Source organism: Fimicolochytrium jonesii (genome assembly GCF_025526975.1).
Source record: "Fimicolochytrium jonesii strain JEL569 chromosome Unknown EV422scaffold_1, whole genome shotgun sequence".
Lineage (NCBI taxonomy): Eukaryota > Fungi > Chytridiomycota > Chytridiomycetes > Spizellomycetales > Powellomycetaceae > Fimicolochytrium > Fimicolochytrium jonesii.
In genome coordinates, this window is record NW_026515668.1 from 423,537 (window position 1) to 435,455 (window position 11,919).

Genomic DNA, 11,919 nt, shown 5'->3' on the forward strand with positions numbered 1-11,919 from the left:
TGAAACAGACACCGAGCAGGCTAGAACGCCGGCGAGGCAAGGTCCTCCCTGCAACCTTCCTCGATGGCCTGCAGATGGACCACGCTGCCACCACGTCAAGTCGGCACCCGCATGTCAGCAACCTCTTTGACGCGCACTGCATCACTCCAACGGATAAACCCCTTCCGTCCCTCGCAGCAGCAACAGCAGCAGCAGCAGAATCGCGGCCAGTCGATGATACAGACCCGCAATCACCGCCGCCGGTGCCTCCGAAAGAAGACATGCCTGCTAGCTGGACCCCCACAGAAGATCTCAAAAAGCGTGTCTCGCAGGCACCGCCCCTGTCGCCACCACTTGATTCGCCTGCCCTCACGATGGAAACGGAAAGCAGTGGGACCGCGACACCACCGCGGTTGAGCTTGAACTTGGAAGCGTCGCGGAAATCGTTTCTGAGCCAGCTTATTCAATGACGGCTTCTCCTCGAACGGCGTACCTCGATCCCTCCCCATCACATCCCTCTCAACTCCCTCTCGCAATCGGCGCGCAACCTACAATCTTTCCCCGCTCCTCACTGCCCTGACTCCTCCGTTCATTAATGACTACACCTTGACTAGTTTCACATAATTCCTAACCCCATTTGTATATTTCTTCTTCGCCCCTCCCATTCTCTCCCCCATCCACCCTCCACACATGCATGGATACCTGTGTTCCTTTCCTTCTGCTTTTCTTGTATAATCTACTGTGCCTGGCGTATACACATTTTGACTTACATTCTGTGGTGCAAAAGAAAACGTCCCGAAACTTCATATTCATTTCGCAGTCTCACCTTCACAAGAGTAACTCTTAAATCAAGATGAAGGAAGGCTGCGTCAATTATCTTCCGAGTGTGTCTCCCTTACTTATGCACGTCTGCAATGTAGGTGCATGATAGGCGTGCGACATAATAGCAGATGCAGGCGGGGATGAGACGGGGGTACCATGGATGGGCGCCAAAAATGATTGCTTGAAATTGTCGTATGTCATGATGGATGTGTCGTAGAGCGGCAACAGTAGTCCTGTACAGTACAGTACGTCTGTGTGGAAAAATGAACTCTGGTTGCCGACAGTGGGGTCCGTGACTTCTGCTGCGCCCTGTGCTACTCGTCATGCAATACGAAATAAGTCAGCGACTTATGCGCACGGGATATTTATTTTTCCACACCCAAAGGACATGTAAGCTTTACGTTCGAGACTTACACAGTCATGGTTGGCCCTTTCCCTCAGGCGTTGAGGTTTGAATCCGAGCCACCGAGGTGCAACTCAGTAACCCTCGCTCGAAGAACACTTAAACCGAAACACAGTACCAACCCAAGCCATGAATTAAGGTTTGCAGCACAGTAAATGGAGGGTCCCCGGAAAGTCCTCAGTGTGCAATGGAATGATTCGGTGCTAGACCGTCGTAAGCAAACGCGTCCAATCGAAGGCGGCGGCGCTCTACCTTGATCTATGGGACACGCGCGTTCTGAAACTGGGGCATCAAATTCTGGATCGGGAATCCACGCCCAAACCACCCAAAAACGCTCGACTGGGACGGATTAAGGTGATGTTTGCGCTCAGGATCACTCCTCCTCCCAAACAGAGCATAAGATGGTGCCCCGCACAATAGCCTCCGAAATATGCCCTTTGGAGAAAGATTCCTTCCGCTTCATATACATAGGGCGAACCACCGGAGGGCCTCCCTGAAAAACAGACCTTGCGTAATTTTTTTACTCCGAAAGTCCTTCTTGAGGAAAGGTTGCTACGAACACGGCCGTTGTACAAAGGCATATCCGGTGTTCTCGTCCGTACAGCGCACATATAGCGACGTATTTGTACAGTACCTTTCCAGTTCTCTTCACCATCGGCCTCACCGGAATGGGGAGCTCGAAGTCGATATCGGCGTACGGTTCCATCGTCAGTCTTCTTCTTACGACGGTCCTAGCACCGAATCATGTGTCGTCTCAAGCAGCTTGCGCGCCCAGCAACTATGTCGGCGTGTGCAGTCGAGTCGGGCTGCAGTCCGACGCCGGTTACCCAATATCACTTTCTCCCGCCGCCGCCGCCCAAGCCGACCAGAGCCTTACGCAATCGTCCGGCGGAACGTTCGCTTTGAAAGTGCTCTTGGTCAACTTCGAGTGCGGTGCAGCTCTGCAAGCTCTGATGTGCACGCAGAACCTCCCTCAATGCGTAAATGGAATACAAAAAGTGACGTGCAAAAGCAGCTGCAGGCAGGTGGTTGACCTGTGCGTACCAATCCTCAAAGCGAAAGGGATAACGTACCCCTTACCGGACTGTGATGCACCTGCCGATGCAAACTACGCTCGGACAACGCAGTTCTACGATGACGAGATAGGAAACGTGATCAAAGCCGACAGCAATTGCGTGAAACCGGAACTGCTCCTTGCGAAAGCGTCAGCAAATTTCACTTGCCCTGAACCGTGGGTCAAGAACCCATACTATCCCGGTGTAGCCCCGACGCCATCTTGTCATGGGCCCTGCTGCCTTCCTTGCCCGGTCGGCAGGGTCTTCCAGCCTCCGGGCGTGTTCGACCTCGAAGTAAAAATTCAGCAAACGTTCCACCTGACCACATTCTTCCTGGCGCTCTACGTGGCAGTTTCGTACCTCGTCTTGCCAGGACGTCGGGAACATCCCGGTGACATTGTCTTCCACTTCGCGACGGCGGCATGCATTTGGATGGCAGTAGCGTTGTGGACGACGCCGAACGTGAAGAAGATTCAGTGTGCCGCCGACGGGGTCACACCATCCACCGCTGCCAACAATACCCTCTGTGGGGTGCAAGCTGCCTGGGTGCTGGTCGGCGCCCATGCGTGTGTTTTGTGGGGAGCGTACATGATTTGGAACTTGTAAGTAGCTGGAGCGATTGTTGGATGCGAAGATGCGGGCTATGTTGCTGACATGCTATCGATATTTTCTCCCTACAGACACCTGACAATCGTCCACAAATCTAATCTCCTTGCCCGCTACAAACCGCTCGGCATTGTCGTCTGCTGGGGCACCCCACTGTTCCTCAGTCTGCTCACCGTTCTTAACAACAAGATCGACGCCTCCACCGGACCATTATGCTTCGTCACGTCCAATGCGGCTATCAAGTATGTCTTCGCCTTCCAAGGCGTCGTCGTCATTCCGACCGTCCTGGTCAACGCATGGACGTTCGTGCACATCGGGAGAATGGCACGCTTGACGAGCGGGGACAGCCGGAGTGGGCTTGGAAGTGACAACTCGGAGAGTGGGCTGACCGGGCGTAGGAAGCAGCAGTTCATGGCCCTGGTCAAGTTGAACTGGAGAGCCTTGTTGTTGGGCTGTGTGTTTTTGACCACATATGTCGCCTACTTCGTAAGTAATCCTTGCTCCCTGTTTGACCTTGACATCAGCATCCTTGAGAGGAGAAATACTCAAAACGTTCTCTTCCCTTCACAGACCGCCTTCTTCGTCCTGACCCAGTTGACATCCAGCGGCGATCCGCTCGCCCTCTCCTGGGTACCAGACTTCCTATTGTGCCTCCTCACGAACCCGCCATCAACATCTCAAGCCATTTGCACCACAAAATTCTCCCAGTTCTTGCCCTCGGGAGCAGTAGTGATCAGCACGCATATCACGACCAGTCTCGTGGGCGTGTGGGTTTTCGTTGTCTTTGGATGCCAGCCTGCGCTTCTCCGGGATTGGAGGAGGGTCTTTGCGGGCAGGAAAGGAGCTGCCGCGGACCACAAGATGTTTATGAGCAGGGCGTAAGGGACACATCCACCGACTGCTGATTGAAAGCATTAGTTTTGAGAACGAACGGCGTAATGCATTTTCTGACTCTTCATATTCCCAAGGTGCCTGAATTCTCCCTCCCAAGTTTTTGTACATAACAGTCTCCCCGCCTCATGTTTTACGCATAGCGTTCAATTTGTATATATTTCCTCAGAATCTACAGTACATGTGTCACTTGGAACTTTGTATCGTGGGATAGGGAACGTCGATGGATGTAACTTCGCTGAACGTTTAGGTAAGCAAACTCGACAGCGCGCCTTCCCGGTACTGTCAGCAATCTTGAACGTTTGCCAACAGAGGTAGGGTTGAGGCTAATACTCAGCCCCTCCGCTACGTCAAAAGGTGATAAGCAAGGATCTCGCTGCGGCAATCGTCTTCCAACCACTTGCACAAATTCAACGATGTAGAATGTCGACTCCGACCCCCGCACAACTTTCAGAGGTTAAGCGAATCCTTGCTCTGCCCGACGCTGACCGGCATCCGCCACAGGTCCTGCAGCTCACATACAATGTGTGTGCCTCCCGAGAAGCCGCCGATACTCGGAAGGTCACGACAACATTCCGTGTCAAATCCCTGCTGATTCATCCGGATCGATGTTCAGATCCTGGTGCCACGCAAGCTTTCAGCATCTTGCGGAAAGCGTACGAAGATGCGACGGCTGGAAACATCGGCCCAGAGGCTCGCGGAAAGCCATTCAGAGCTCAGAGTTACTCCTACTGCCCTCCAACGTTCAACAAATATGACTTTGATACCCACGGGAAGACGCAAGCTATGGACTCTCGGATCGCAAAAGCAGTAGCGAAAGCGCGCAGAGCCCAGGAAAAGGTGGATCATGCCGCGCGAAAAGCAGAGGCTGCAAGCCAGAAGCGTCAAGAGCAAAGCACACGAGATTTCGAAGAGCGAGCCCGGCGACACGCCAACCGTGACTTCCGCCACAACATGCGCAAGTATCATTCAACGGAAACCATACTAGATGACTTCATCGCCGAAGCGGGGCGCACACTGGACAAGGATGCATCCATGCACGAAAGCACCCGAAGCAAAAGTGAGGAGGATTTTTGGGCGCAGCGAGGCGCGCAGGAAGAGCGAGAGAAGCAGGAGCGCGCGGACAAGAGCACGAGAGCAGCAGCGTTCCGCGACAGCGAGGACTTCCTTACCTCGATGAATAAAGATCGATGGGAAGAGACGCTCGAATGGCGCAAGTCAATGTCTGATACAATCAACGGCGGAGGAAGATATCGAAGAGGCGGCTTCGGAGAAGATCGTGAGGAGAAGCGTCGGAAGGAGAAGAAAGCAAAACGCAAATTGGAAAAACAGAAAGAGAAGGAACAAGAGAAGGCTGCGAAAGCTGCGAAAGCCGAAGAAGCTGCGAAAGCCGACGAAGCTGCGAAAGCCGACGAAGCTGCGAAAGCCGAACAAGTCACGAAAGATGCAACCACGTCGGTAGAAAAGCTATCTCCCACATTCCTTTTGACGGTGGAGGAAACGTCTTCACCCGGAGTCGGGGCGCCCGCTTGTGAGTGACTGACATTCATCACCAACTATTTATATATTTCTGAGACTACACTTTTCTGCGAACCCTACTACACCTCATTCCAAAACGCTTGGTTATACTTAGTTTCATCGATGACAAGCGCAGAAGGCACTTCTTGATGATTCGTTCTGCATTGTGACGGACTCCTCCAAGGCGAAGGTTTCTTTCGATTACTTCTTCTGAGCAATTGCCAGGAGCTATGTAAAACTCTATCAGCCTCTTGGTCCTGACGCAGCGGCTTGAGCCAACTCTTAGTCTAGAAAGAACTCACATGGATAGCCGCCACCGCCGCTCCAACGGCAGGCATGTACTGGATGAGTTGAGGGCGATATTTGAGATACGCCTGCGGAAGCGAATCAGAAACATTAGAAAACATCATTTGCACCAGCCCTAGTTGCGCAGATTCCGAGAGCTCTGCATCGCTTTGTTCGCCTACCAGACCAGGAGCGATGACTCCAACGTGAACCCAGTTGATTAGAGTCGTGTCATTGGAGAAGACTCGAGCCAATCCGGTTTGAGATACTTGTTTCGTGGCTTCGCCGGCTCTCTTGACGGCCTCAGCACTATCGTTGACCATTTTGGCAGTTGTTCGATGTTTTGCACAAAACTTCTGGTGTGTTGGATTGGTTTCCGATGCCCCGAGCGATTTCAAGGTGGTAACGAAGTGTGTAGGGGTTTGGGCCGAATGCGGAGGATGTTCTGGCACATCTGGCTTTCATCGACGTCGGAATTTCAGTGCAAATTATAAGCGATAGGTCGCATTCTACTGACCTCCACATACGTATCATGATTGCGTCAGAACGATAGTTCCGCTGGCAGTCCCGATGTATTGGACAAACCAAATTCCCTTCCCTCCCACAATAATGACCTTCGCGTCAACGGGGGACATGAGATCTTTTATTCGACCTCCACGCACTCCTCCATCAATTATGAGTGCTGCCCAGCGGGTTGATGGAGGACCGAAGAACCTGCACGATAGCATATTCCTGAAACTTTTGCTCTATTTCGGCTGAGCTTCTTTTCCTTCCGGCAACCACTTTTTGCGAAGATCAACCATTCTCCTGAGCGTCACAGTAAAAGTGTCAGAAAGCTGTCAGTCTTTGGTTTCTCTGCGCTCCCCTTTCATGCCGCTCTGCTCTGAAGTCCTCCTCCTCAAGTCCTCCGGCCTGACAAAGATTCTCGGACCCGTCCAGTGCTAGCTTCTCGACTTACTATTTCGACGGCCCCGTTTGATAAGAAGCGTAAACTGACTAGCTTACCCTTCTGCAACCAGAACGCATACGTAAGTCTGTCGCCGAACGTTCTGTCAGAAACCTCATGTCGTCTCACTAACGTGAGACAAAAAGGGGCCACGTCTTTGGAAGGAACAGCACCATCCAAAAATACAAGCCTCAAGCCATGATCGAGTTCAACACCGCCGGCGAAGAGCTTTGGTGGGATCTGCCAATTCTCTGGATTATATTGGCAGGTTGTCTGTACGAGACTTTTAGGGTCGTTGACCACGTAAGTGGCGCGCGAAACCCTTTGGACCACATGGAAGATTTGAAGAGGTCTCAGCTGACCTATGCGCAATATCTCAGACACCTGATGATGAGCAGGAAGATCAACCTCAGCTGGCTATGATGCGGTTGGCAATCAACATGCAAGAGCAGACGATGAGCCACATCTTGGGTAAAAGCATGACGTCTGGGTTTGCGAAGGGCTCACATCTAACGTTCCATCTGTCGTATGCAGATCTGCTGACGCATGTGACTTTATTGACGAACTCCTTCAAAAGGTTGGGCGACGAGTTCCACCGATACGCAGCTGCAAACTCGACGTTCAAGGAGGTTACGAAGGGTAAACAAAGCAAGGGCAAGTATCGATTGATGATCATCGCCCGCATCCCTCGAGACCGGCGCTCATGTACTAGCGCTGCGATGTCCAGAAATTGAACGCCTGAAGGATAATCTCGCAAAGACGCAAGCTCAATTGGAAGCCTCGACTGAGTCTCTGCAGGAGGAGCGTCGCATGCGCGAGCAGAATGAAGAATTCCTCAAAACGCAGACGAAAGAGTACTCGATCCTGCAGTCGCTAGTCGGCAGCTTGGAGAATGAAGTCAGGATTCAGAGTGAGGCAATTGAGACGTTGTCGCAGCATCACAAGGTTCGTGCGAGTTTCCAAGCGAATATTGCTTCTCGTGACTGACCTGCTCGCATGTTCACTAGGACGGTCAAGACCGAGAAACTCATACACTTACCAATATCTTGGGCGTGCTTCGAGAGCAGGCGCAACGCGAGCATAAAGTCTCTTACCATCATCAGGAGGAGGTTCCGTTCAAAAGCTGCGATATGAAAGGTTAGATCACCATTGGAATGACGAGTTGAGTGGCCCCTTCTCATCACTAGGCAATGCAGAAATCCAAGCTTTCAAAAATGAGCTGGCCAACACTCGGAAGCAGCTCAAGGAAGTCGAGGTGTCGCTGAAAGAAGAACGGCGTTTACAGGAGCAGATTGACGAGATGTTGAGGATAACCGAAGAACGAATGCAAGCCCAATTTGAATTGGTGCAGAAGATGATCATGATGCAGAATCAAGATGACGGGACCGTACGGTTGGGGAACCAACGTTCGGAGGAGGAAGAGTACACGGAATTGCAATCAGGGTCGAAGGAGCAACAGTTTGCGGAGTTGCAGTCAGACTCGGAGGGCCTACAGTTTGCGGAGCCAAAATTGGAAGAAGAAGAACCGCTTTTGGAGGAAATGGAATACGAAGAGCCACAAGACGACGACGCCCAATACGAGGGTCAACAAGATGAGGACCGTCAATACGAGGAACTCCTAAACGGGGAACCTCAGTACGAGGAATCCCAGTACGAGGAACTCCAGAACGAGGAACTTCGATACGAGGAAGTCCAATACGAGGAACCGCAGTTAGAGGCACAGGAAATACAGCTGGAAGAACCGCAGCCAGCGGAAGAACAGCCAGATGAGCCTCAGTATGCGCACGAACAGTCAGATGAGCCTCAGTGTGGAAAAGAACAGTGGAATGAAGCAGAGCCGGAGGAGGGTCAGGCTGAGGAGCAGTTTGCGGCTTACCGTGACGAGGTAGACTTGGCGTAGTTTGTTGAACATAGTCTCTGATAGATGCGTCACCTATTCAATGTTGCAACTCGTAGGAGGAAACTGAGGAACATGTGGCCGGGCGGGTTCGAGAGAGCATGCAAAACGTGGCAGGTGGGAGCCGTACCTGTGAGCGTTCATTGCCTTTTACATGGCACGTCTCCAACCTTCCGGCTCCCGTAAACAGATATGATGGCAGAAGAAGAACCAGCAAAGGCAGCTGCAAGGCACTACGCAACTCCCGGCCTAATTCCCAGCGCGTCGTGGAAGAGCCTTCAGAAGGGGGTGGCTCCAGAAGTCGACGATGAAAACGATAACAACGAGGAAGAGGAGGTTGAGTACACGCCGACGACGGAATATACTTGAACGGCAACTCACGATGCTTCCAGTGTCAAAATATGCTTTTATGGATGGTTCGAGTGAATTCTTTCTGGTGAGAATGTCGTCGGGCTGGGGAAGTCACATCAAAAAGTCGCGACACTATGTAGGAACATGGGTGATTCCCATCGACCGCGGCGTTAAATTTTCGAGCTGGGAGTTGTTCAGGGCTTGAGCCCTGCCACACTTCCATCATGCTTCCTCATGGCTAGTGATAGTCGCGAGATATGTATATATGTCCCTTATCCTGCTCCCCTAAAATTAAAACACTATTGCAAAGTTGGTCTAGGACTCTTGGAACCTGGAAGGTCGAGTTGTCTCGGAGAAGTCTTACAATCGGAGTTCATGTCGAAACACTGTCAAATGAAGAATTTTGTCCGACAACTTCGGACACGCGCCAACGTCCTGGTCGAAATCCAAAAATTGCCCTCAAAGCGCCTAGGCACCCCTATAGTGCTCCCTACTAGGACCCGAACGCCCAATTGAGAACGAGAACCTTCTCAAGTTGGGTACACATCTACACTGCGTTGGAAGAAGGGAAGGCGCCGGCGACCGAAAGCGCCCTGAGCGATCTACCCGAAATTTGCGCAATGTTACCACAAAGACGAAGCGCTCGGTTAGGGGCGAATGTAACGACAACGACGACGATAGTGAGCGTCAAGGAGGAGATTAGTACAGTGACGGTCGCAAAACAAGAACTAGAGGGTTCCAAAAAGTCTGCAAAGAAATCCGTATCGGTGAGCATAAAGGAGGAAGAGGACATACAAGAAGACAGGGAGAATATCGAACCGATACCACTGGTAGCAAACATCGACCCGACGTATCTAGCTCATATTCCCCCAGGACCATGTACCTTATCGTGGACTCACCATTCAGCATCCCCGGAGCGATGCGGAGAAAGCATGAAAGTCTGTTTGGGTGTCGATGAGGCAGGACGCGGGCCTGTTCTGGGTCCGATGGTGTATGCGGTGGCGTACATGCCTGTGGACATGAAGGACGATCTGGCGAATGTCGGGTTTGCTGGTGCGGAGAGAGGGATGCATGTTGCTCGCGTCGAGCTTGTGCTGACGCTGGAAACTATCGACATCAGATTCCAAGTTATTAAAGGAAGAACAACGGGACAAGTTGTTCGGGACGTTACAAGACCATAACGATTGGATTGGCTGGGCCGTCCGCGTGTGCAGCCCGCAGGACATCTCGGAAGCCATGTTGAGGAGGTATACGAGCAGAGCCTAATTGCTGGTGTACAAAGCATGGTTGTCGCTGAACAATGGTCACCTCTAGATGTAAGCATAATCTCAATGAGTTAGCGCACGAAACAACGATGGATCTCATCGCCGAGACATTACAGCGAGGCATCAATGTTGCGGAGGTAAGGAGGGACCTGCCTATTCATTGCACTTGGTGAAACGGCTAACAGCGGCATCTATCTCTCTCCCCCCATTCGGCTACCAGGTTTACGTCGACACCGTCGGTCCACCGGATTCCTACAAACGGAAGCTGCAGGCACGCTTCCCACAACTCCGATTCACAGTCGCAAAGAAGGCCGACTCGTTATACCCCTGCGTGAGCGCTGCAAGTATATGTGCCAAGGTGCGTGTCCTACCCACTTTATCTTGCTCGTCGTGGGCTTGCTGGCCGCATGACACATAACCCTGATGTAAACACTCCACAGGTCACCCGCGACGCGGTCCTGAAGCAATGGCAATATGTCGAAAACAACATTGAGACACTGTTTTCGAACCCTTTCGGCTCCGGATATCCATCGGATCCAAATACTGTCAACTGGATGAATCATCATATCGACCCTGTGTTCGGCTACCCACGCATCGTGCGCTTCAGCTGGGCGACGTCGGTAAACCTGCTGAAAGATAGAGCATGTGCTGTGAAGTGGTATGTCACAGCGAGGCGATTTTTTACTCGACTCGATTGCTGAAGGCCCTCCTCGTTCCGTGCAGGCCTGAAGAGGAGGAAGCAGCGGAAGGGGCAGACATTCGAGGATATTTTGGATCGAAGCCCACCGGCGGATCCAGTGGGGATAGCGGGACAACGTTGGCCAAAGCATTTCCCCCAAGAGACACCTTGCTTGCCTCACTGAAGCACGTAGCTCAGTTTCCATAAGATCGGCTGAAGACGCAACCATTGATCAAAGTTACCCGCGAATTGGCCGTATGGCACGCCACTTTGAGTCTGGGTTTCATTTGACAGTCACACCACTTGGACAGAATGGAGCCTTCACACTCCAGTTGTACATACTGTAATCATACAGGAACGTAGCCTTGGCGGGTGGGAGAGCGTGTGCGCGGAAGACCAAAAATGGCGGCGAGAGATGATCGCATTATGTACACGTGCAGGTCGATTTGCTTTCAGCGAATAGGTATGTAAGCGAAGACGCTTAATGGGATATGTACAAAGGTAGTTCCGAAACCCATGCCCTGGTAAGCGTCGGTTCGCCGGTCACACTTCCTGAAGTTAGAGTGCGTGATCATAAATATGCTCGATCCACACGGAAAGCGCCGTTCGTCGACCCAGCTTTGCTCTGCGTATAGGACTCCACTTCGCTCTGGAAAGATATCAATTTGTCTGAGACCCCAATGCTGCATGCGCTCAAATTGAACGGAAAAGGCCGAGAACATCAAGGGTTCGGTCTGCAGACCCACCTCGAACTTCCTCTTGATTTGTGATATTTGCTTGATAACTCCATTTATATCTTCCTGCATCACTTGCAACGGTGATGTTTCTGGCGTCGTTTGCACCTTCAGATCAATAGAGTGATCCAATGGATGGGGCATCCTATATCCAGCGAACAGCACTTTCCGGTTGTTCAACAATTCCCTGGTTTTCAATCAGTGAGTGAGCTCTTCAGCCACAGTATCCCACGCATTCGACCTCCAGAACCCTTCCTAGCTTCCCCGCTACTCACATGCGTAGTAAGTTCCCTAGAGTGTGGTCCTCCTTCTCGATATGGAATGTAGCAGCGTTCGGGATTTTGGTGTCTTTGATCTCTATGGCTCTATGGGTCGGAGTTAGGGTCACATGACACCAAAACTCCTCCTTGAGTTTTGTACTTACTTTGGGACGCCCTCAGGCATCAAGTACAGCTCCTGTGGTGCTGGTGCGTTGGACATATTGCAGT

The 11,919-nt window shown here is 51.8% G+C and overlaps 6 protein-coding genes across 6 annotated transcripts; 3 read left to right on the forward strand and 3 right to left on the reverse strand.

Moving 5' to 3' along the window:
- The first annotated feature begins 1,580 nt into the window (after positions 1-1,580).
- On the forward strand, positions 1,581-3,949 carry EV422DRAFT_511028 (uncharacterized protein). The gene is made up of 3 exons (XM_053068978.1): positions 1,581-2,861; positions 2,940-3,351; positions 3,436-3,949. Exons 1-3 carry the CDS (start codon positions 1,873-1,875, stop codon positions 3,745-3,747), a joined length of 1,713 nt encoding a protein of 570 aa, XP_052929919.1. The 5' UTR covers positions 1,581-1,872; the 3' UTR covers positions 3,748-3,949.
- Positions 3,950-4,105: 156 nt separating this feature from the next.
- On the reverse strand, positions 4,106-5,157 carry EV422DRAFT_511030 (uncharacterized protein). Its single transcript, XM_053068979.1, has one exon. It carries the CDS (start codon positions 4,723-4,725, stop codon positions 4,369-4,371), a length of 357 nt encoding a protein of 118 aa, XP_052929920.1. The 5' UTR covers positions 4,726-5,157; the 3' UTR covers positions 4,106-4,368.
- A 318-nt stretch (positions 5,158-5,475) lies between these two features.
- EV422DRAFT_562731 (uncharacterized protein) lies at positions 5,476-5,882 on the reverse strand (the record flags this gene model as incomplete). The annotated part of the gene is made up of 3 exons (XM_053071980.1): positions 5,476-5,502; positions 5,577-5,648; positions 5,742-5,882. 3 exons carry the CDS (start codon positions 5,880-5,882, stop codon positions 5,476-5,478), a joined length of 240 nt encoding a protein of 79 aa, XP_052929921.1.
- An 821-nt stretch (positions 5,883-6,703) lies between these two features.
- On the forward strand, positions 6,704-8,771 carry EV422DRAFT_562732 (uncharacterized protein; the record flags this gene model as incomplete). The annotated part of the gene is made up of 8 exons (XM_053071981.1): positions 6,704-6,808; positions 6,886-6,976; positions 7,040-7,144; positions 7,233-7,450; positions 7,513-7,642; positions 7,702-8,390; positions 8,462-8,519; positions 8,593-8,771. 8 exons carry the CDS (start codon positions 6,704-6,706, stop codon positions 8,769-8,771), a joined length of 1,575 nt encoding a protein of 524 aa, XP_052929922.1.
- Positions 8,772-9,223: 452 nt separating this feature from the next.
- Positions 9,224-11,027, forward strand: EV422DRAFT_6109 (ribonuclease H-like domain-containing protein). Its single transcript, XM_053073865.1, has 6 exons — positions 9,224-9,806; positions 9,874-10,000; positions 10,068-10,155; positions 10,239-10,376; positions 10,459-10,676; positions 10,742-11,027. Exons 1-6 carry the CDS (start codon positions 9,374-9,376, stop codon positions 10,902-10,904), a joined length of 1,167 nt encoding a protein of 388 aa, XP_052929923.1. The 5' UTR covers positions 9,224-9,373; the 3' UTR covers positions 10,905-11,027.
- A 241-nt stretch (positions 11,028-11,268) lies between these two features.
- Positions 11,269-11,911, reverse strand: EV422DRAFT_562734 (RBP11-like subunits of RNA polymerase; the record flags this gene model as incomplete). The annotated part of the gene is made up of 4 exons (XM_053071982.1): positions 11,269-11,346; positions 11,444-11,618; positions 11,707-11,796; positions 11,856-11,911. 4 exons carry the CDS (start codon positions 11,909-11,911, stop codon positions 11,269-11,271), a joined length of 399 nt encoding a protein of 132 aa, XP_052929924.1.
- Between the last annotated feature and the right edge of the window lie 8 nt (positions 11,912-11,919).